At 38.4% G+C, this 24,424-nt stretch overlaps 1 protein-coding gene across 2 annotated transcripts in view; it reads left to right on the plus strand.

Moving 5' to 3' along the window:
* LOC130922844 (stromal membrane-associated protein 1-like) overlaps nucleotides 1-24,424 on the plus strand; it is a 102,545-nt gene that overhangs the window by 40,587 nt on the left and 37,534 nt on the right. The window contains exons 7-9 of one of the 2 annotated variants that reach the window (XM_057848022.1): nucleotides 17,219-17,279; nucleotides 18,380-18,486; nucleotides 21,508-21,580. In XM_057848022.1, coding sequence (XP_057704005.1) covers nucleotides 17,219-17,279; nucleotides 18,380-18,486; nucleotides 21,508-21,580 — 241 coding nt within the window. The remainder of the gene's footprint in view (nucleotides 1-17,218; nucleotides 17,280-18,379; nucleotides 18,487-21,507; nucleotides 21,581-24,424) is intronic. The other variant, XM_057848023.1, reaches the window with a different exon arrangement.

Consider the following 24,424-nt stretch of genomic DNA (forward strand, 5'->3'; position numbering starts at 1 on the left):
TGTTCTTTTCTTTGAAGGCTTCGTTTTTTTCTCCTGTAAACTCTATCTGATTGCCTTTTCCCAAAAAGATCTTCTTTTGTCTCATTTGACCAAAGAACATTTTACCATAACATTTTTGGCTTCATCAGGTAAGTTTTGGCAAACTCCAGCCTGGCTTTTTTTTTTTTTTACAGTATGTCACTGGGTCAGAAGTGGGGTCTTCCTGGGTATCCTACCATAGAGTCCCTTTTCATTCAGACGCCGATGGATAGTACGGGTTGACGCTGTTGTACCCTCGGACAGCTTAAACTTGTTTGGATGTTAGTCGAGGTTCTTTATCCACCATCCGCACAATCTTTTGTTGAAATCTCTCGTCAATTTTTCTTGTCCGTCCACATCTAGGGAGGTTAGCCACAGTGCCATGGGCTTTACACCTATTGATGACACTTTGCACGGTAGACACAGGAACATTCAGGTCTTTGGAGATGGACTTTTAGCCTTATGATTGCCCATGCTTGCTCACAATTTTGCTTGTCCTCAGACAGTTCTTTGGTCTTCTTTCATTTATCCATGCTCAATGTGGTACACACAAGGCCACAGGACAGAGGTTGAGTCAATTTTAATCCATTTTAACTGGCTTCAAGTGTGATTTAGTTATTGCTACCACCTGTTATGTGCCACAGGTAAGTAACAGGTGCTGTTCATTACAAAAATTAGAGAAGCATCACATGATTTTTTTCAAAGGGAGCCAATATCTAAAATGATAATGATTTTTTTCCCCATTCTATTTAGTGTTATTTCATTACAAGCAAAATAAATGAAGATATTAATACCAAAGCATTTGTAATTGCAATTATTTTCTGAGAGAAATTGAGCATTATCTGACAGAATTGCAGGGGTGCCAATAGATTTGGCCAGCACCGTATGTACCGGTTGGGCGAACTCCCATGCACCCTTGAGGACCCTGTCGAGGGTCTAGACCTGGTCGACTGTTCTACGGCCGGGACAAAAACCACACTGCTCCTCCTGAATCAGAGATGTCTTTCTGACGGACTCTCCTCTTCAGCACCCCTGAATAGACTTTATAGGGGAGGCAGGGGAGTGTATACCCTCTATAATTAAAACACACCCTCCGGTCCCCCTTCTTAAAAAGGGGGACCACCACCCGGTCTGCCAATCCAGAGGCACTGTCCCCAATATCCACGCGATGTTGAGCCACGACAGCCCCACAACATCCAGAGCCTTGAGGAACTCTGGGCGGATCTCATCCACCCGTGGGGTGTTACCACCGAGGAGCTTTCCAACCACCTCAGTGACTTCGACCCAAGAGATGGAAGAGCCCACCTCGGAGTCCCTAGACTCTGCTTCCTCATAGGAAGGCGTGTCGGTGGAATTGAGGAGGTCTTCGAAGTATTCTCCCCACCGACTCACGACGTCCCGAGTCGAGGTCAGCAGTACCACATCTCCACTCTACACAGTGTTAATGGTGCAATGCTTTCCTCTCCTCAGACGCCAGATGGTGGACCAGAATTTCCTCAAAGCCGTCCGGAAGTCGTTTTCCATGGCCTCTTCAAACTCCTCCCATGTCCGAGTTTTTGTTTTGTAAACTTTGAGCAGAAGTATCTTTGCACAACAATCACTATAATTGACAACCAGTCTAGTGGATATTTTTTCCTTATTTTTAAGAAGAAGAACAACATGATTAGTGCAAACAGATTTAATTGCTTGTATGCTCTGCTACATAAAAGCAAGGGATTGTGCATGTTGGGGGAGGGCACATGTGCATTTAATATGATCGTTTCAGTTGTGCATGTGTGTCTTTTCTTGGAGGCGGGATTGGCTCTCCTTCAGCAGTACAAATCCATTTTATTGATTTGCCTCATTGTGCTTAAGTTATCGATCGCACTGACTGCTAGACCTCAAAGAACACTGCTGTGGGGGATGCAGTGTCGTTGTGAGTCACACATTGCTGCTTGTCTGCATGCCCCTCACCCCATCACTTTAACATTGACTACTCACATATGTGTTCGTTTGTCTGTGGCACTTTGCTACTGTTACCAAGGCCTTTTACATCCACTCCAGTCGAGTCATGCCTTTATCAGTGATAAACACTCCCGTCATTTTTGTGTACTCAAAATACCCACAAACCCTTCCACAATCACTCTCATTTGTATATCTAACAAAACCAAGAGCCTTCCATGAACTGGAGCACCATCTTGTTCTCTTTGATAATTTATTCATGAAGTCAAAGAAAGAGACAACATACGCCAGCAGTCTAATGGGATGACAGTGATTTAGTGTCTGTAAAGGGAGCTACAGACAGGAGGAGAGCAAGAAAGGAAGATAATGAGGGAGATAGGTGCGACAAATGAAGGGATGAGAGATGGTAGTGAATCAAAGCATCATGAGGCACCTAAGATATTGTGAATCGTCAGTGTGTGCTTTTCATGACCTTGTGAGGACAGTTCATTATCAAAAATATATTTTGAGCATTTTACCAATGACATTACAGTACCAATGAGCTGAGTTGTGAGTGCGTGCATATGTGTGTGTCCGGCTGAGTAACAAGAAATTGTAAGTGTTGACGAATTGCAGCAATTCAGCACGCATTTCCCCCTGTCTTAATTTCATCAGCATTGCTTTTGTCATTATTTTCTTCCACTCCAGCCTCTGTCATCATCACCACCTGTTATCGATTTTCTTTCATTTTTTTTCTTGTGCTTCATCCTTTTGTTTATAACCCCCCCTCTCCCTGCTCAATTTCTATTTCTCCTTCCCTTCAAGTGTCACTTTACATTCTCCCATAACCTTGCACCTCCATTGTCTTTCATCCACTTTATTTCTAATCACTTAAAATTACCATATTTTCTCTAGAGCTGCAGCTATCGATTATTTAAGTAATCGATTAATCTATTGTTTTATTATTTACTATAATCAAGTATTCGGATTACGAACATTTAATCCGTTGCAGAATAAGAGATGTAGAAAAAAGAAGTGTATATGCTTTCAATAGTATTTATTTTGGCTTGCTAAGATTGCACTTTCAGAAGGGCATTAAATGCGAATAGAAATCAAATACCTGAGTGTTTCTTCAAACGATGTAGAATTTCACTTTCATTTCACAAGAGCAGTAAATGCATTTCAAAATAAATTAAATACCTGAGCTTAGCCTCAAACGGTATAAGAAGAATGCGGATCTAAGTACAACAAAAGAAGTAGGGCTGCAGCTATTGATTATTTTAGTAGTCGATTAGTTGGTCCAAATAATCGAGTAATCGGATTAGGAACATTTGATGCGTTGCTGAATTAATTTTAGGAGATGTAAAGCAAAGGCTTGCTTAGACTGCACTTTCAAAAGATTGAATACGAATACAAAATAAAATACCTGAGTGTTTCTTCAAACTATGCAGAATTGTACTTTCATTTCACAAGAGCATTAAAAGCATTTAAAAATGAATTAAATACCCGAGGTTAACCACAAACGGTACAAAGAAAACTAAATGCGGATCCAAGTACAACCAAAGAACAATTGGCACAAGTTGCACAGCAAAAGACCGCTAGCTTAAATGCTATAAAATGCTAAGGCTTTTTTTTTTTTTTTTAATTCCTGGGTGATTCTTTAAACTATGCAAAATTGCACTTTCATTTAACAATAAATTAAAATACATGAGCTTGGCCTCAAATGGTATAAAACAATTAAATGAATGAGGATCTAAGTACAACAAAAGAACAGTTGGCTAACTTGCTAGCTTAAATGCTATAAAATCCTAACATTTTTTTATTTTTATTTTTTTATTTTATTTTTTTTATACAATGCTCTTAACAAATCGTTCAAACACATATTCATACAAAAACGGCTAAATATACCAATAAACTAAATTATGAATAGGGGTGTGCCATCTTAGGCACCCCACGATTCGATTCGATTCGATTACGATTCAGGGTACCACAATTCTATTATTGAACGATGATCACGGTATTGACGATGATCACGATTATCATGATTATCGATGCATCGTGCATTACTAATTAATAAAGTGGCCAAACAAATTGATGTCCAATATTTATTTAAGATATCTTAACGATTCAACAGGAACAATGGAAACATGCCCATACAACAAAAAGCTGCCTTTAAACTTTTTTTTGTTTTTTTTGTTTTAAACAACAAAGTGCAAAACATTAACCATTTTAAAGGCAGTACTTATTTCTCAAGATGCCCATACAACACACAGCTGACCTTGAAATACTCTTTTTCACAAGAAGGTGCAAAAACATTAGCTGTTTCTAAAGCCATACTTATTTATCTCAACAATACAATAAAATTTACACTGGTGGAATGAATTCTACGTTTTCCGGAAACAAAGTGTCTTTACAAATAAGACTTCTTTTAACCAATTTACTTTGTTTTCACAGATACTATTTCGCATATTTGTCGTGTTACTGCTGTATGTAATCCTGGTTTTAAACGTTCTGCATCTGAGTAACTTTTGTACACCACCAAACAATGCACAACTGGAAATACATGTTAGCGAAGTTGCTAATTAGCATAGCGCTCGGCTCCAACTTTTTTTGTTTTTTGCTCGGCTCCAACTAGTAACATCTCAAAAACAACAATAAAGGCTAAACAGTGCAATAGTGTTCATGTAATCACCTCTGATAGACTGACACGGGATTTAGCAAAACGCTAGGGACTTTCCAATTAACACGAGTTGAACCTACTGCTGGACAACCGATAGACAAGGAGCAACAAACTCTCTTCCCCTCTCTCCCCTCTCTAAAAAATAACTTGCGCACAGAAGCGCGACTGCCGTGTCCCTGCCTGTCTCATACACAAATTTATTTTCGAGTCTTTTGAAAAGGAGTAAATTTCTCGCTCAGTAACCGGCAGCATCCATCATAACGTGCGTGTGTCCGTTAAAGGTGTCCGGGCTACAGACGTGTCTTGAATTTTGTTCCGCTACTAGCGCCTGTCATAAAGTTATTAGGGAAAAATCATTGTTTTTGAACATTTATGAATCACAATCGAATCGTCACCTGTTGAATCGCAATGCATTTAATATTCTATTTTTTTGGCACTCCCTTAATTACGAATGCATTAAAAAACACATTAGCTCAAACAAAAACTTATCTTATGTTGGTCTTAACAGGGAGCAGCTGTACTCAGCCATGTTAAATGCGTTATGACATCTTCACTGTTGCCACTAGAGGGTAGTGTATTCAGCTGAATAAATAAAACTAAATGCAAACATTTTCAAAACAAACCATTACAACGCCACTCTAATTAAACGAATCTGAGAAGCAGCAAAATTGGATTCGGCGCGTTTTTCTAATCAAATTAATAGAGTTAATTGATTAATTCTTGCAGCCCTAATTTCCACCACTGCTCCTGTTTATGTTCAGTAGTATTGACTCATCTAGCCAGCGAGTTTTTTTTATTTTTTTATTATTATTATTAGTATTCATTGTTTTAGTAAGGCAGCTGTTAGAAAATAGGGCAACTGCAAAATGAATAAGGATGCTCGGTGTGTTGATGTTATCCATTGGCTGTCATTGACGGTGATAGACATCCACTCCATTTCTACTTGGACTGAACATGCATTCAACCCTCCCTGTCAAAATGGATTGGAAATCTATTGCCATTATACATAATCTTTCAATTCCAGCCATCACAGTTAAAATGCATTTGAAGTCTATCACCATAAATGGCAGTGAATGACTTTTAATAGATATTTGTGGTCAATCAAATCTTTCTGTTTAACATCTTTTTATAGAAATATCCCATACTATGTCATGGGTTAGTCATCAGTCAACCAAATAATACTGAAAGGCCCAACAACAGTATCTGACTAAACTGCCCATGAAAAGAGACGTAATGTCATAAGCCTCATTTCACGCAGATTAAGATTGCACCATATTGCTGTTAGTGGAGTGTAGCAGCATTCCCTCTTAATGGATTATAAAGCATTTGTAAAAGGCAGCGAAATGTATGAGCGCATGAGAATGTGGCATTTTTCCCAACTGGTATTTTATTCCCCAAATACTCCCATTTTCAAAGGTGTTTTCATCTTAAATGATGGTGCAATACATGGTGTACGACTGTATAAGAGTGTTGCTATTCGCTCAGTTGCACAGAATATCTAATGTGGTCAGTACCCACTTACTCATTTAATGCACTCTGTTTTATGTTCCTCGAATGCCCTCATTTTTTCTCCCTCAGTCTCTTATTTGTCCTCTATTTCCTGTCCCTTTTGTATCCATCCCCTCTTGGCTACTTGCTCTCCCTGCTAGCCAATTGGCAGCCCTCAGCTCCCACTCCTTTGCTTTTGCTATTTGTTTTTCTCCCCCCCCCATTGTTATTTGCTCTTCCCTCAGTCATTGTTTTTCTCTGACAATCAGACCTTTGTTTCATCTTCTCCTCGTACTGTACGCATGAGAGGGAGTTTTACTCATCGAAGCTATGACTCATAACACAACAAGCCTATGTATTTTGTCTTGATTCTAAAAAATGCTCTGGCATCCTCACCATATTAAAATGCTCTAAAGGTATACATCACACGCGTAACAATATCCAGATACACTTTATTTGACAGTACGGTCATAAAACTGTCATAGTTATGACATGACACTGTCATGAGCATTAATGAATGCTTATGACAGGTGTCATTCAGTGTCATCCGGGAAATTACGTCACTAGCTCCATTTATATCCAATTCGCATCTTTTACATCCATTCGAAAGTGACATAATTTGCCGGATGACACAAAATGACATCCGTCATAAGCATTCATTAATCCTCATGACAGTGTCATGTCATAATTATGATTGTCTTATGACAGTCTTATGGCACCACTGTCAAATAAAGTGTTACCAAAACACCCATAACACCCTAAACCCACAACTAGCAATTAATGAAACAACTCAAACAGTAACTGAAGAAATATTCAGGACAGAACATGAATTCTGTCCCTAGAGTCACAATCAGGCATGAAAATCGCTCACCTTTCGGTTTTGAAGTCAAAAAGGGTGACCTACGTGAATTGTGTAGATCCGAATAGAAAATTTTTAAAGGGGGGCGTGATTCCATTTAACCACTAACGACATGTTTTGTTGAAGTTGCTAAGCCTGTCGTGATATGCAATGTGTCCATTTGTCGCAAGGTAAATAAAAATGAGGGCGATAATGTGCGTGCATGCGTGCGTGCGTGCGTGTGTGCAGATGACATATGAGACTCCAGTTGATTTCACAGAAGTTTATTGGTAATCAACACGCTGTAGAATTACAGTTCAGACATACAAAATAAGGAAACACGTATATTAAACACTGTAAACATTAGCATTGCTACATTGAGACTAATGGAGGAAAAAGACAACCTACTTTAGCTTTAAACATTGGCAGTCTTCTCCAAAACGCAAACCTGTGGTTAAAAGGTGACACTTCAAACATTAAAATCGCTGGTTAACAGCATTTGCCAAAAAAAAAAATATATATATATATAAGTGACACCACAAGCAATAGGAAAAGTGCTTTTTTGCGGAGTGTGAAGCTGTTAGCTGTGTAGCGAACATACTTCCGGTGTACATTTAAAAATAAAAGCATGTTGCGTTCATATAAATAACGATTTCTGGAGGTAATCCCACGTACTTCAGAATTAACACTATAGTATGTAAATACTGTAATACAACATAATTAAAATTCTACATTAAGAATAGCTTTAAAATGACACCCTTTTTGAAAAATATGATTAGCAATGTATGTATTGTTATAATACTATTACATATAGTAGTACACTATAATAATAATGCTAGATATTTTCCTAAGGAATTGTTTTGAATAATGTTGGAAAGGCGAAGTCAGTGTTCTGAATCTCTTTACATTGTATTCTTTTGCAGTGCTATCAACATTAAACCTCATTGTTTGTGTGATTATTTATTGTTATTTACATGTTTATTTGTACATTAATAACGAATATAAGTGTTCCAAAATGTTTTTGTTAAGTAAAAAGTGTCAACAAAAATGTCATCGCTATGTTAGTGTTAGTATCAGTATTAGTCGACTAATCATAAAAATAGTCGGATGACTAACCGGGAGAAAATTAGTCGTTTGGGACAGACCTACCGGAACATATTTCCGCCACACCCTTCTCACCTTTTCAACCCCTGACCCATTTTCATGCCTGGCCACAATACATGCTAGGAGGCATGTTAGATGACAACAATGTTGACAGCAGGTGGCAGCAAAGGTTGACTCTCTCCCCCAAGGGAACGGTAATGGCCAAATGAAACTTCTTGAAGCAATGAAGCTTTGCAGCCAATTGGTTCAAAGTTTCATGGTGTTTCATATGGTCTTATGACAGTCGTATGATACTATATAACAACAGGCTAAATATACATCTGTTAGCATAATCTATCAACTTGTTTTTGGATAACTATTGCCTAAACAACACAGCGGACAATCTCACAGCTGTCAGAGTCAAATAAAAAACATATGTTCATGATACAGGTCCAGCCAAATTATGGAAAGAAAAAAAAAAATCGCTTTTTTATTAGCGATAGACCGATGATTGGCGCTGATATTTGGAAATATGACATATATCGATATTGGCCTTTTTTATTCAGTCCGACTGGCTGATAAACATGCTCTAGGCATTGCAATGAAGTCCATTGTTTGCATTATTCATTTTTTTATGCCAAATTTGATACTTTTACTGCCAATGAGTATCGGCTCCAAAAATCAATTATTGGCCCGACTAACTAACGTAATTTTCGGACTATAAGCTGCTACTTTTTCCCCTCATTTTGAATTCTACGGCTTATTTGTTGATTTATTTGTGTTAAGAGGTAACACTTTATTTGACAGCAGCATCATAAGACTGCCATAAGACCGTCATAATTATGAAATTACACTATCATGGGCATTAATGAATGCTTATGACATGTGTCATTAAGAGTCATCCGGCAACTTATGTCACTAATAGGCATGTGCCGGTATGAGATTTTGACGGTACGATAACCGTGAGCAAAAATACCGCGGTTTCACGGTATCCAAAATTTTGAGATGTATGGGTTTAAAAAAAAAAACAAAAAAAAAAAAACTTTTTTCCATTGAACAGGTTTTTTTTTTTCAGAACATATTTGCAAATTGGAACATGAATATAATGTGAAAATACATTAATGTGAAAATAAATAAATTAACAAAAAATAACAAATATTTTATATAAAATTTAAATAAATAGAACCTAGACTATACCCACAGCCAGAGCTCAAGTTGCTCAATAATAGAGCAAGAACAAAATAATTGCTATAAAAAAGTAAGAACACTTCTAAAGAAAATTAAAAATATATACTGTATGACTTTTTTTGAGGGGAAGAAGCTGAAGTTTCGCCATTTTCAGCCACTGTGTCAACTCTCTTCTCATGATGTCATGCCTTTGTGTTAAAAAGAACAAAGAATTCATAAGTTAATAAGTTAGTTAAAAATGTATAAGTTAGTTTTATAAGTTAGTTAAAATGTAAATATTGTTGAGGTTTCAAGGTTTCATCTAAAACAAAAAGTGCGGAGTGAGACCTCCTTTCACAATTAGCGATCTTTGACGCGATCCTTTTTTTTCTCCCCCTTCATTCAAGCTTGTTTCTCACTCAGCGGCTGTGAGACATAAAACGTCGACCAAGCTGCTCTCCCAGCTTAGCCTAGGCTAACATTCGTCTTTGTAAGTTTTAGTTAGTTTGTATATTGAATTTGAAAGGAAAATGTATGTTTTGTTTTTGGCGACCTTTTTCATGGTGCTACGGCTATCCTGTTGAACCTACTCACATGTGGAAAAATACAATTGTATAACGTTTTAAATGTATTCATTTGTATATTTCACCACGATTTGAGAGCTCAATAAATTGAAGAAAAGTACGCCTTGTGTTTCGAGGGTTGGTTTTGGGGTTTGCTGGCTGTTTAGCAGAATAGCGTTACTGACACTCACGGCAACAAACGGGAAGGGTGAGCGCTGCCGCACCAAGCCACTTCGGCTGCATTTTGGCACATGAAAAATAGCGAATACCGTACTAAGGTATGACGGAAAATTTTAGTGGTTTTGAAACCGCGACGCTTTCACACCACGGTAAACCGTGAAACCGGTAACCGGCACATGTCTAGTCACTAACTCCATTTATGTCTAGCTTGGATATTTTACATCCATTCAAAAGTGAGATAATTTGCCGGATGACACAAAATGACATCTTTCATAAGCATTCATTAATGCTCATGGCAGTGTAATGTCTAATTATGATGGTCTTATAACAGTCTAATGGCACCACTGTCAAATAAAGTGTTACCAAATACCATAACTAGCAATTAATGAAACAAGTGGAACAGTAACTGAAGAAATAATTAGCACAGAACATGAATTTTATTGTTATTTACATCTATAGATTGCAATGCATGCTCGGAGGCATGTTGGATGACAACAGTGTTGACAGCAGGTGGCATCAGAGGTTGAATGTCTCCCCCGAAGGAGCAGTAATGGCCAAATGAAGCTTCTTGAAGCAATGAACTTTGCAGCCAATTGGTTCAAAGCTTCATGGTAGTTCATTTGGTCTTATGACAGTTTTATGGTGCTGCTCTCAAATAAAGTGCTCGCGGTTAATATCTGTTGATGTAAATATCCCATAATACAGTAAGGACAGCTGCGGCTTATAGTCCAGTGGGGCTTAATTTATGAACAAATGCCGCTTTTTTTTTTGTTTATTTGTCAAATTTGGTGGGTGGCGGGTTATAGTAAGGTGCATCTTATAGTCCGAAAATTTTGGCATTAATAATCGGTATCGGTCCTGAAAACCCATATCGGTCGATCTCTACTTTTTATACATTCATGACATTGGATGGATTATTTTGGGTTGGTCATTTGGGGAAAAAAAGTATGTGTAGCCACACCTGGTCTGCTCCCTGAAAGCTCCTGTTATACACAGTAAATGTATCGTCTCCTGCTTTGATGGAATTTGGATGCCAAAGAAAACATTGTGGATCTTAGGTCCAATTTCATGTGCTTCATGAATATTTAAAAACCTTATTACCATTTGGAAGGTTTCCTCCGGTCCTAATTATTCTAGACTATCTCAAAGTAGCTCTATGTTGGCTGTAGATGAAACTAAACAAAAAATGAATTAAATACACTATCTGAAAAATCTGTTGAAGCTTCTGTCATGTACATCAGGCATAAGAACACCCTATCCTTTTAAGTGTGACAGATGTGTGAACATGTGTGTCTGGTGTGGATGTCACAACAATCAGATTTGACAGCAGGTATTTCGAGAATAGCATTTCCCTTTAAAGCCAGCATGCAGAGCCTCACCATCAAGTGGGACTTTTCACGTGTTCAGGTGAAGCGCTATCGATTTCTCGTCTTCCTCCCAATTCCTCTTTTACCACTTGGAAGATAAATGATACTGACAGCCTCACGGTCCTTTACTGACTTGCTATCGGCAACATCACTCAGTGTCAGCCCGGATAACTAATTACAAGAGGTCTGTTCTTCAAAATCTCTTTCTAGGGCCGGAAAACTCAACATGTCTTACTAACGAGAAAGTCTGGTCTTGTAAATGGTAGACAGATTTGTAGCCCAGTCTAAAGTATGCCAATTTTCCTTGATGATGGATTGTCTTGTTTTTGTATTATTTTGGCCTCTCCACAGTTAACTTATTAGCCACCATTAACAGGGATAAACTTCCCTCCATCCATTTTCAGAACTGATTTTTAAGGATGCCCCTATCAGTTTTCCTTGTGAGACTGCGTCCGAGTCACCTGATTTCGGGGAACTACTGATATCAAGTCACGATCCAATTATTATTATTATTTTTTTTATTTAAATTTTAACAAAGCTATATCACTAGGATAGCCATACACAGGTAGTCCCCAGGTTACGACGCAAAATAACTATCCAAACATGTGTATTATTCTCTCTCTCTCTCTCTCTCTCTCTCTCTCTCTCTCTCTCTCTCTCTCTCTCTCTCTCTTCTCTCTCTCTCTCTCTCTCTCTCTCTCTCTCTCTCTCTCTCTCTCTCTCTCTCTCTCTCTCTCTCTCTCTCTCTCTCTCTCTTCTCTCTCTCTCTCTCTCTCTCTCTCTCTCTCTCTCTCTCTCTCTCTCTCTCTCTCTCTCTCTCTCTCTCTCTCCCCCTCCCTCCCGTCATCGTACATTACTACTTAATACAGTAGCCAAACAAATTAATGTCCATTATTTATGTAAAATATCCCAATGATTCAACAGGAACGATGGAAACATGCCCATACAACAAAAAAGCTGCCCTTAAGCTGCTTTCTTATTTATTTTTTACAAGAACGTGCAAAAACATTAACCATTTTAAAGGGAGTACTTATTTCTCTCAACAATACAATAAAAAATTTACACAGGTGGAATGAATTCCACATTTTCTGGAAACAAAGTGTCTTTAGAACCAAGACTTCTTTTAACCAATATACTTTGTTTTCACAGAATTCTGTACCATTTCGCATGTTTGTAGTGTTACCGCTTTACTTAATCGTGGTTTTACTCGTTCTGCATGTGTAATACACTTCAGCTAATTAGCTTAGCGCTCTGCGCTAACTGTTAACATCTCAAAAACAACAACAATAAAGGCTAAACAGTACAAAAGGGTTCGTGTACTCTCCTCTTATAGATGCACACGGGTCTTAGCAACACACTCAGGACATTTTTCAATTGAAATGCCTTAAAACTACTGCTGGACATCTAAATGACAAGGAGCAACGAACTATCTCTCTTCCCCTCTTGCTCAAAAAAAATAACTTGCGCACAAAAGCGCGACCACCGGGTTGCACTTCGCTTCCTGTCTCTCTCATACACAAATTTATTTTCCAGTCTTTTAAAAAGGAGTAAATTTCTCTCTCAGTAACCAGCAGCATCCATTATAACGTGCGCGCGCCTGTTAACGGTGCCTGGCGGCAGATGTGTCTTGAATTCCGTTCTGCTACGAGCAGCTGCCATAAAGTTATGAGGGAAAAACATCGTATTTGAACCTTTATGAATCGTAATCGAATCGTCATGTGTCGAATCGCGATGCATGTAATAATCGATTTTGTGGAACTCCTCTAGTTTGGCCTATCATCCACACGCACACGCACATTTAAACGAAGGTTCTTGAAAACTGCACCCAAAGTGAACATTTGTGATTTCTGCATTTGTGGCGCCATCATGTCGACACTGATAACTGAAGATTTTACTGTTGAAACGTCACTGACTGCGACAAACTTTGTCCCTTTGTCACACATGAGACCAATGTATACAGTCGGAGTAAATTAGACAGGTGCTTTTTTGCTTCCGTTTATTTACAAACTCTTGCAGTGCTTCATAATGATGAGACATGCGAAGGATGGGGGTATTAGGTACAATTATTTTTTGCGCATTGTTATGAATGCACTTAAAAACGAATGAATGCGGTTGGCTGTCGAAGCTTTTTTTTTTTTTTTCTACAAACGTACCGGTTTGGACGTAATTGTTTTTTCCTGGCATATGAGGGCAGGATCCTTGGTTTTAAAAATCCCTCCTAGGTGTAGACATGACCTTACACACAAGCTAAAGGAGTCAGCTCATTTTGAAGCACAGCGCTCCGAAGCTTCTCCGGCAAGATCAAAGGAAACCTGTCACTCATCGTTAACTTTAACAAGCAGGTGCCCTGGTGAGTAAGAAAAGTAGCAGGGGGGAGTGTGAGAGGCTGTACGTGGTCGAATCGAGACACGTCTATAAAATACAGAGGTACCTCGACATATGATCGCTTCGACACACGATCTTTTTGACATCGACGTAAAATTTGACTCGCTATTTGTTTCTACATCCGAGGACATGCTCGAAATACGATGATTTATGACAGAGCCGCAGTTGTCTTTGTTTTCCCGCAAGACGACCGCATGCTGGATTTTCATGTGAGAGAAATCATCATGGGTTCCAAGAATGTTAGTGCAGGTGGGGAAAAAAGGAAAAAGGTGAGGCTTACCATTGAAATGAAGATGGAAATGATAGAAAAATATGAGCGTGGCGTGCGCGTCCGTGAACTGGCTCGACAATACGGCTGTAGAATGTCTACGTTCTCGATGGTCCTCCTCCGACCTCCGTCCGGCAGTTTTTATAACTTAAGATGACAATTATTATTGTGGTAAAATCGTCAACAAGTCGCCAGCTTCGTCAGGTTTTTAATCATTTATTTCAGAACTTGTGCAACACAACATGCCTACTTTCTGCTGTAGCTGAAGATGAAAAGTGAAAGTAAAAAGTCCTCTCTCACTATGTGAAGTCAGCCACGTGTGCGTTCAGGTACACCACGCAAAACACATTTGCCAAATTAGAACCCGATTCATTACATTAATAAAGGTATTTTTATGATTATTACTATTATTATATTATTATTCCGGTTTTTATTCATAATTTATTTGTTTTGCTCTGTGTAATTGCTATTTGCAATAGAACCAGCAGCATTTATTAAGGATTTAGTGTAGGTTTTCGGGCTGTGAAAAGGATTAATGGAATTATTAAGTATTCTTAAGGGAAAATCCTGCTCGTGTTACGACCATTTTGACTAAACAAACAAGGTCCTGGAACGAATTAACTTCATATGAAGAGGTACCACTGTACTGTATTTATTTATTTATTATTTATTTTTATTGAAAAAATATCTGTGATGGACTGAGGGCGCGAAGTTGGAAGGGCGCAGTAACTCAGTAGTGCAGTAGAATCACTGTATGCATTTCGCCAAAGGGCAGAACAGTAATATCAATAGAATAAAGTAAAAGAGCGACTTCGAAGAAAAAAAATAAAAACGACTCGAGGCAAAATGGCGGATGAGACTCTGGCGTCATACAATTGAAATTACGTAAATCAGGAATGTCGTAACCCTGGGACTACCTGTAAAGGAGTTGTTGCAGCAGTGTTTTAAACAAAGCAAAAACACACAAATATTTGTTTTTTTTTCGCATCGCAACACAAATTTCGCTTTATTATTGGATATTCCCTCTTTACATAAACTTCTTTCAAAGTGATTTATATACTGTAGAGCGACAGTATTTTGACTGTGATTTTTGTGGCTTTTTTGCTGTCATTGGATATTTTCTTTTCGTTCTATAAATTTTGTATTAGTCAGATTACATTATTGCTTCTTTTGGCAATATCCTTGTACCGCTAGATTTTTTGTTGCTTAGTAGCACTTGAAAATAAAATCCCGATCTTTTTCGCCTGATTCCGATCCTCTGAAATATCATGATCAGATTTTACCACTGTGCAACGGCGTCACTGGTCTGTCGTGAATAAGAGTGAATGAGTTAATAAGTGCTGCAACGATTAATCGTTTAACTCAAGTATTCGATTTGGAAAAAAAAAGATTCGAAATCAATTTTGCTGCTTCGAGTATTCGTTTAATTATTGTGGCGTTGTCATGGTTTATTTTGAAAGTGTTTGCAATCCGTTTATTGATTTGAGTGGTTACACTGCCCTCTAGTCTGCCTCATTTCACATGGCTGAATCCAGCTGCTCCATGTTAAGACCAACATAAGCTAAGTTTTTGTTTGCGCTAATATTTTTTTTAATGCATTCATAATTTAGTTTATGGGTATATATAGCCGTTTTTTGTAGGAGTATGTGTCTGAACCATTTGTTAAGAGCATTGTAAAAAAAAAAAAAAAAAAAAGTTAACGTTTTATAGCATTTAAGCTAGCAGACTTTTGCTATGGAAGTTAGCCAATTGTTCTTTTGTTGTACATAGATCCTTATTTAATAGTTTTTTATACTGTTTGAGGCTCAGCTCAGTTATTTTAATTTTTCATATTACTTATCCGATTACTCGATTATTCGACAAACTAGTTAATCGATTAATAGACTACTGAATTAATCGATAGCTGCAGCCCTAGTTAATACTGCTACACACTGAGCAATGCAGCCAAATGAACTAATTCAAGCCTGCAATACTACCATTATCCGTTGGATGCCCCTTTGATTCTGGCCACCGCTGTTCATGTGTTTCTGCAGTCCCTGCACACACACAGCCAATGCATTACTGATTGGGCATAGAAACTGTAATTGGTTTCATTGCCTGAGATTGGAAAGGTATTGAATTTAATGTGACCCATCGATCTTTTGTTTGGGGGGGGAAATTGGGTTTGTTAGCAGCATTGTAGATCTTTTAAATCCCACACATTCACCCTTGTTGTGGTCTGCTACATCAGTTTTCTCTCTGATATCTCCATCAATGTGTTGCCCATTAGGAGTGGGAACCTCTTGGTACTTCACGATACGATTTGCGATGCAAAGCTCACGATAATGATGATCTGACGATACGGCGATACAACGATTATCGATACATTGGTCAGGAAATCATTCTAGGATATTCTACAAATAAGTAATAAACAGAAAAACAAGCTCCTGCTGTGAATTGGAAGGAGTTTATCACTAGTAGAAGTCCAGCGAATGAACGTTAGCAAACGGATTGAACGTCTATGGCCGTCAGTGGCAGCCAATGCCAGGCAATGAGTTAATTTTGGGCCATTTAAGGTCATTTACCTGCTGATTTTCAGTTACTTCCTGTTGATTTTGGGGTATTTTATGGGTCACTTCCTGTTTATTGTGAGTTACAGAACAGAAAGTGACCTGGGAATCATCTAAATGAATAGGCAGTGACTCAAACTCAACAGGAAATGACCTGTAAATACCCTAAAATGAACAGCAAATGACCTGTAAATGCCCTAGAAATCGGACAGAATGACTGAACGCTCTGGTTTCAAATGGAAGAACGTTCCCAGTCTAAATGGATTGGGCGTCAAGCACCGTCAATGCAGCCTTAGAGTTAATTGAGACACTATCATGGTGGAAGATTTTGATAGCAACTTGTTTTTCATTTCTAAAAAAAATTTTTGACATTGACACCTTTTTAAAACGATATTTCGATTCTTGGCAGGAGCATATAGATAACCTTTTGGGATACCAAGTATCACGATATATCACCATTTCGATATATTGTCACACCCCTATTGCCCATACCCTCTTCCTGATTCAATATTGATGTAATTTCTCCCCGTTTTTCATGTTTGATTCCATTTTCCTATTTGTCCGCATTTTGTTGTCGTCCGTTGCCATATTGTCTTTCTTTGTTCAACATATTTATATTTCCTGATGTATCTAACAATATCGTCAAGGTGCAATTAACATTTTAAGGCATGCTTTAGTAGCCTATTTATTGTTGTTGTTTTTATTTTTGCAGTCTGAGTCAAGAGCCAGTCCCAAGAAAAGTAAAGAGGCTGATGTGGACCTTTTGGGCCTGGGTAAGACATGAAAAATCACTTCTCTTTCTCATGGGAATACATAATTCCATAATATAATAATGTGACAAAGTGAGCTGAGTTTCAACCTAATGTGTAAGATATGCAAATGGCACCCGGTATGTCAAAAGACGTAACTACAGTTCTGGATTAATATAGCTGTCATTTTTAGTTGATTAACATTTGACAATTGAATGCAGTCGAAATCCATGAGCGACATAGCAAGCTTTTGTTAAATGTTCATGACCTGCTAGAAAAGCTTAATGTTTATTGGGTGTTAGTCAAAGGCACTTTAAATGGTGGTTGTGCATTTCAATCTACATATAACATGAAATGTGATGTTTCAGTCTGCAGTTATTAGTGGGCATGAATACTTTTGCAACGACATCATCGGATTTGTTTTTTTTTCTCTCTCTCTCTAAATGAATTTAATGTTTCCCCAATTGAATAAACAGGTTCTGCCACAATCCTACATAAAAATGGACTCTTATTGGACACATCACTCATGTGAAACAAAATGTAAATGCAGTCGTTATCTACAAAAAAAAAAAAAAAAAAAAACCATCGGATTTGAGCATTACATTTAACAGTACTAAAAGCATGTGAAAACTTTCACATAGACTTATGTGTGTGAATTGCTGTGTGTGGGGTAAAGTAATATTGGATGATTACACAAAAAAACACCCACATCTTGTACTTAGTCTGTTTCCATGGAAAAATTTCGAGTGCTCTATACACAAAGCCCCATTTCACTGCAAATATGGCAGAGATGATGATGATGATCGTCATCATCACCATCCTGTTTTCTCCTTTTAGCTCACCTCCATAATGGAATTACAAATGTGGCTAAAAAAAAAAAAATCTAAACTGAACATCTGCAAAAGCTGCAACATGAACAGGTCTTCTTACATACTTTGTTATGAGTTTGGACAAACAATACAATCTTGTACAAAAGCGCTGAACAAAATGGACATGTCAATACTGAATTCATATTAGAAATCTCAGATTAAACCTTCATTAATTGCCGGAATCCCAGAAAGCTTTTGAAAAGACCAGTGAGTTTTCACCAATAATAAAGAATAATCCTCTTGTCTTTTTATCAGATGATCCAGAAAATCACGGAAAAGGTCGAACAATGAATGATGAGTTAGACATCTTTGGACCATTGGTCTCCAACCCTCTTCCCTCTTCTAATACAGCACAAGCTAAGGTAATATACACAGCGACACAAAGTCTTTCATCATCTGCTTATCAGTGTATTCTGGCTGCTTTAGTGGGAACCTACTGAGGCTGATAAAGCAATGGCACACAAGCACACGCTGGGATGGTCTAAAACCGTAGCAACTCTTCAATAATGTATGTCGTGTCAACATGAAGACAGCAGATTATATCGAAACGAATGTCACAGTTTTTATTTTGTAAAACCAATTTGACCATGTCCTTGAAAACAATGTGGGGCCTATCTTACAAAGTCAAACTAGGCAATGAAATAGGGAAATGAAGAAATCAAACATTATAGTGACCACAAATAATATTTAGAAATAAGTACAGGTAGTCCCCAGTTAAAGAACGAGTTCCGTTCCTGCACTGGCGATGTAACCTGGATTTCCGCGTAAATCGGAATTAACCCTTTAAATAACTCAAAACACCCTCTAAATTAAAAAAATATACAGTGGGGCAAATAAGTATTTAGTCAACCACCAATTGTGCAAGTTCCCCTACTTGAAAAGATTAGAGAGGCCTGTAATTGTCAAAATGGGTAAACCTCAACCATGAAAGTCAGAATGTGAAAGAAAAAAAAAAAATCAATTAGAGTGGAAAATAAGTATTTGGTCACTTACAAACAAGCAAGTTTTCTGGCTGCCAAAGAGGTCTAACGTCTTCTAACGAGGTCTAACGAGGTCTAACGAGGCTCCACTCGTTACCTGTATTAATGGCACCTGTTTTAGCTCATTATCAGTATAAAAGACACCTGACCACTGTCAGTCACACGCCAAACTCCACTATGGCCAAGACCTAAGAGCTGTCGAAGGACACCAGAGACAAAATTGTAGACCTGCACCAGGCTGGGAAGACTGAATCTGCAATTGGTAAAACGCTTAAGATGCCTAGCCAGTCTCCAGATCTCAACCCCATAGAAAATCTGTGGAGGGAGTTGAAAATCAGTGTTGCCCAACAACAGCCCCAAAACATCACTGCTCTAGAAGAGATCTGCATGGAGGAATGGGCCAAAATACCAGCAACAGTGTGTGAAAAGCTTGTGAAGAGTTACAGAAAATGTTTAGCCTCCATTATTGCCAACAAAGGGTACATAACAGAGCATTGAGATGAATGTTTGGTATTGACCAAATACTTATTTTCCACCATGATTTGCAAATGAATTCTTTAAAAATCAAACAATGTGATTTTCTGTTTTTTTCCACATTCTGTCTGTCATGTTTGAGGTTTACCCATGTGGACAATTACAGGCCTATTTAATATTTTCAAGTGGGAGAACTTGCACAATTAGTGGTTGACTAAATATTTATTTTCCCCACTGTATATTCAAAAACATGTATTATACGTCATTGTACAGTGGTACCTCAACATACGATCGCTTCGACACAAGTTTTTTTCAACATTCAACATAAATTTTGACTCGCCATTTGTTTCTACATCTGACGACATGCTCGAAATACGATGATTTATGACAGTGAAGCAGTTACTTTGTTTTTCCGCAAGAATGACACGCAGCGGATTTTCTTGAGAGTGAAATCAACAAATTTATCCAAGAATGTTTGTGCAGGTGGCTTAAAAAGGAAAAAGGTGAGGCTTACCATTGAAATGAAGATGGGAATGATACAAAAATATGAGCACGGTGGGCGTGTCCATGAACTGACTTGACAATACGGCCGTAGAATGTCTACAATCTTGACAATCCTCCTCCACCTCCGTTCACCAGTCTTTATAAGTTAAGGGCACAATTATTATTGTGGTAACATCGCAAAAAAATCGCCAGCATCGTCAGGTTTATAATCATTTATTTCAGAACTTGTGCAACACAACATGCCTATTGTCCGCCCCATCTGAACAAAGTGAAAGTAAAAAGTCCTCCCTTCCTCACTCTGTCAAGTCAGAGTTAGAACCCCATTCATTACATTATTAATGGTATTTATACAATTATTAGTATTATTTTACTATTATTCCGATTTGTATTCATAATTTATTTGTTTTGCTCTGTGTAATTGCTATTTGCAATAGTAACAGCAGCATTCATTAAGGATTTAGTGTAGGTTTTCAGGCTGTCGAACGAATTAATGGAATTATTCTTATGGGAAAATCCTGCTCGCCATACGACCATTTCGACTTCTAAACAAGGTCCTGGAACGAATTAACTTCGTATGTAGAGGGACCACTGGACTGTCCTCGCCAAGACGTTAGAGCTAAGTCCTAGCTAGACAGTGATCTAAGCTCCAAAATGACGATGTCGGACGTCTGTGTGGTTTGCTGACTTTATTCAGCTGCTCATACATCAATACTTGCGAACGAAACTAAAATAAAATGAAATTAAATCAGTATCATCGTCAATAACAGCAAGTCAAATTTGCATTTACAGGTACAGTGGGGCAAATTCGTTTTTAGTCAACCACTAATTGTGCAGGTTCTCCCACTTGAAAATATTAGAGACGCCTGTAATTGTCAACATGGGTAAACCTCAACCACGAGAGACAGAATGTGGGGAAAAAAAACAGAAAATCACATTTAGAAAATCACATTGTTTGATTTTTAAATAATTTATTTGCAAATCATGGTGGAAAATAAGTATTTGGTCAATACCAAAAGTTCATCTCAATACTTTGCTATCTACCCTTTTTTGGCAATAACGGAGGCCAAACGTTTTCTGTAATGCGTCACAAGCTTTTCTCACACTGTTGCTGGTACTTTGGACCATTCCTCCATGCAGATCTCCTCTAGAGAAGTGATGTTTTGGGGCTTTTGTTGGGCAACACGGACTTTCAACTCCCTCCTCAGATTTTCTATGGGGTTGAGATCTGGAGACTGGCTAGGCCACTCCAGGACCTTGAAATGCTTCTTACGAAGCCACTCCTTTGTTGCCCTGGCTGTGTGTTTGGGATCATTGTCCTGCTGAAAGACCCAGCCACGTCTCATCTTCAATGCCCTTGCTTATGGAAGGAGATTTTCACTCAAAATCTCTCGATACATGGCCCCTTTCATTCGTTCCTTTCCACAGATCAGTCGTCCTGGTCCCTTTGCAGAAAAACAGCCGCAAAGCATGATGTTTCCACCCCCATGCTTCACAGTGGGTATGATGTTCTTCGGATGCAATTCAGTATTCTTTCTCCTCCAAACATGAGAACCTGTGTTTTTACCAGAAAGTTCTATTTTGGTCAGTCCTGTTCTGGATCATCCAAATGCTCTCTAGCGAACCGCAGACGAGCCTGGACGTGTACTTTCTTCAGCAGGGGGACACGTCTGGCAGTGCAAGATTTGAGTCCCTGGCGGCGCATTGTGTTACTGATAGTAGCCTTTGTTTCTGTGGTCCCAGCTCTCTGTAGGTCATTCACTAGGTCCCCCCGTGTGGTTCTGGGATTTTTGCTCACCGTTCTTGTTATCATTTTGACGCCGCGGGGTGAGATCTTGCATGGAGCCCTAGATCGAGGGAGATTATAAGTGGTCTTGTATGCCTTCCATTTTCTAATAATTGCTCCCACAGGTGATTCCTTTATACCAAGCGTTTTACATATTGCAGATTCAGTCTTCCCAGCCTGGTGCAGGTCAACAATTTTGTCTCTGGTGTCCTTCGATAGCTCTTTCGTCTTGGCCATAGTGGAGTTTGGAGTGTGACTGACTGAGGTTGTGGACAGGTGTCTTTTATACCGATGAGTTAAAACAGGTGCCATTAATACAGGTAACGAGTGGAGCCTCGTTAGACCTAGTTTGAAGAAGTTAGACCTCTTTGACAGCCAGAAATCTTGCTTGTTTGTAGGTGACCAAATACTTTTTTCCACACTAATTTGGAAATAAATTATTTAAAAATCAAACAATGTGATTTTGTTTTTTTTTTCACATTCTGTCTTTCATGGTTGAGGTTTACCCATTTTGACAATTACAGGCCTCTCTAATCTTTTCAAGTAGGATAACTTGCACAATTGGTGGTTGACCAAATACTTATTTGCCCCACTGTAGCTGCTGATACAGCAATAACAAACGATTAACATGTATCAGTTAGCGTCCACACATCATCAAAAACAATCACATAAATTCGCCCCAAGTATTCGACCATAATTGAAAACGCTTCACAAGCAACAAATGTGTGCACAGGCTGTCACCTCTTCACTTAGCTGCTTCTTCATGTGTGCGTGTGCCGTGTGCGGGGTGGGCGGCGCGCATTTGTACATGCACTCGCTTCCTGTTCTACGCTTCCTGTGCCAAAATAAAAGCATGCATCACAAAACAAAAGTCAACATTTGAAAAAAAAAAAAAAAACGACGAGACACAGGCGTCGTACTGTCGAAATCACGTAAGTCGGTTCCGTCGTAACCTGGGGACTACCTGTAAATGGTATTTGTATAATACTAATTATTGCATTTAGTATGCTCTATAAGCTGTGGAGGTAAATGTGTAATGTACAGTATATTTTGTAATTTCAACCAAGTAGTGAGCAGAAAGCATATTATGATTGTGAGAAAAGATGATGCAGTTCATGTAGTGACTGTTGGGCATCGTGTAAAAAAGGCACTGACATTCAACACGGGCCTTGCTGTGAGTCACCGCTGCCCCTAGCGTGTTTCATAGTTGCATATCTGTAAAGATATTATTTTGAGGTGTCAGTTAAGCGAAATATGTTAGTGTCAAAGTCAGTTTCGCTTGATATCTTTCTATTCCAGAAAGACCATTTTCACTGCTTTGTGAGTCAAAAACAGGTGTTTTTAAAGAACCAAAACATATGTTTTACTGCTGATTACTCAAGTAGGGTAAGCCAACCCTTTCTTTAGGTAGTTTCAGTGTTTACACTGGTTTTGAAAGATCAGGTGCTCTAAAATAGATAGACAATAATAGAACGACTGCTATGAAAACATCATTCGCTGTCATGCGACAGACCCTTTTATGTGCGTTATAAACCCACATCAGCATTGCTTTTGGGTTTAGCTTGCGGATTTTGCTTTGTATCTCTGTGATTAGCCTGGTGCATCACAAAATGGTAAGCAGTAGTTTTCTGGTACTTGCGGCTATTAACTGGCATCAGGGAGATCTAGCCCATCTCTGAAAGTCAATTACTAAATTGTGATTACAGCCTTGTGGGAGGGCGAGATTTAAGTTAGTTCTCTCTCTCCTTTGCAAACACATTTCCAGCATGTCTTATGTGTGTTTAAGACCCATCTTGATTTTAAATAGGTTTGTTCATTCATCCATTTTTTGCTGCTTAGTTTGTTCAGGAACCCCGGTGGGCTGCACCCTATATCAGCTTAGTGTGGGCATGAGGTTATGTGCACCAATTACAGAACATGTGTACTTTAGGGAGACAAACATTCATTCCTACTCATATTTTCCTTTGACCAAATTAAGGTTTTCAATTAACCTAACATGCTTATGCTTTTAAACTTGGATTAAAATAAAACACAGTATCCAATAAATTCATGCACATAAATACAAGAACGTGAAAGGCAATTGTGGTGATTTCTTAATGTAAATATCCTAAAAACCTCAGTCTTTTTAAAGACTAACCTCAATAAGTCTTTTTAAAGACTTATATTAACGATCCTCAACTGAGTCGGTCATTTTTAAAAAGAAGTTCATTAACTCCTGTCTTTTCTACTTTGCTCCAACATAAATATCATATTGGCCCGAATATAATATTTTTTGCATTGAAATAAGACTGAAAAGAGGGGGTCGTCTTATATTCACGGCCTATACATTTTCTCATATTCATTTTACTCGGCGGCATTAGCAGCACATATATAGAAAACTAGATGCGAAATGACAGACTCGCCAGCGGTAATAAACAGCCGCCATCTTAAAGCAGTAGACTTCTCTGGGAGGCTGTTGAAGCGAACCTTCCGAGCGAATCTAATTATATTTTTATCTAAAATACTCCTAAATCGGCAAAATCTTCACTTATATCTATCTTTAAATCAGTGGCGCCTCCA

This window comes from Corythoichthys intestinalis, chromosome 10 (genome assembly GCF_030265065.1).
Source record: "Corythoichthys intestinalis isolate RoL2023-P3 chromosome 10, ASM3026506v1, whole genome shotgun sequence".
Classification (NCBI taxonomy): domain Eukaryota; kingdom Metazoa; phylum Chordata; class Actinopteri; order Syngnathiformes; family Syngnathidae; genus Corythoichthys; species Corythoichthys intestinalis.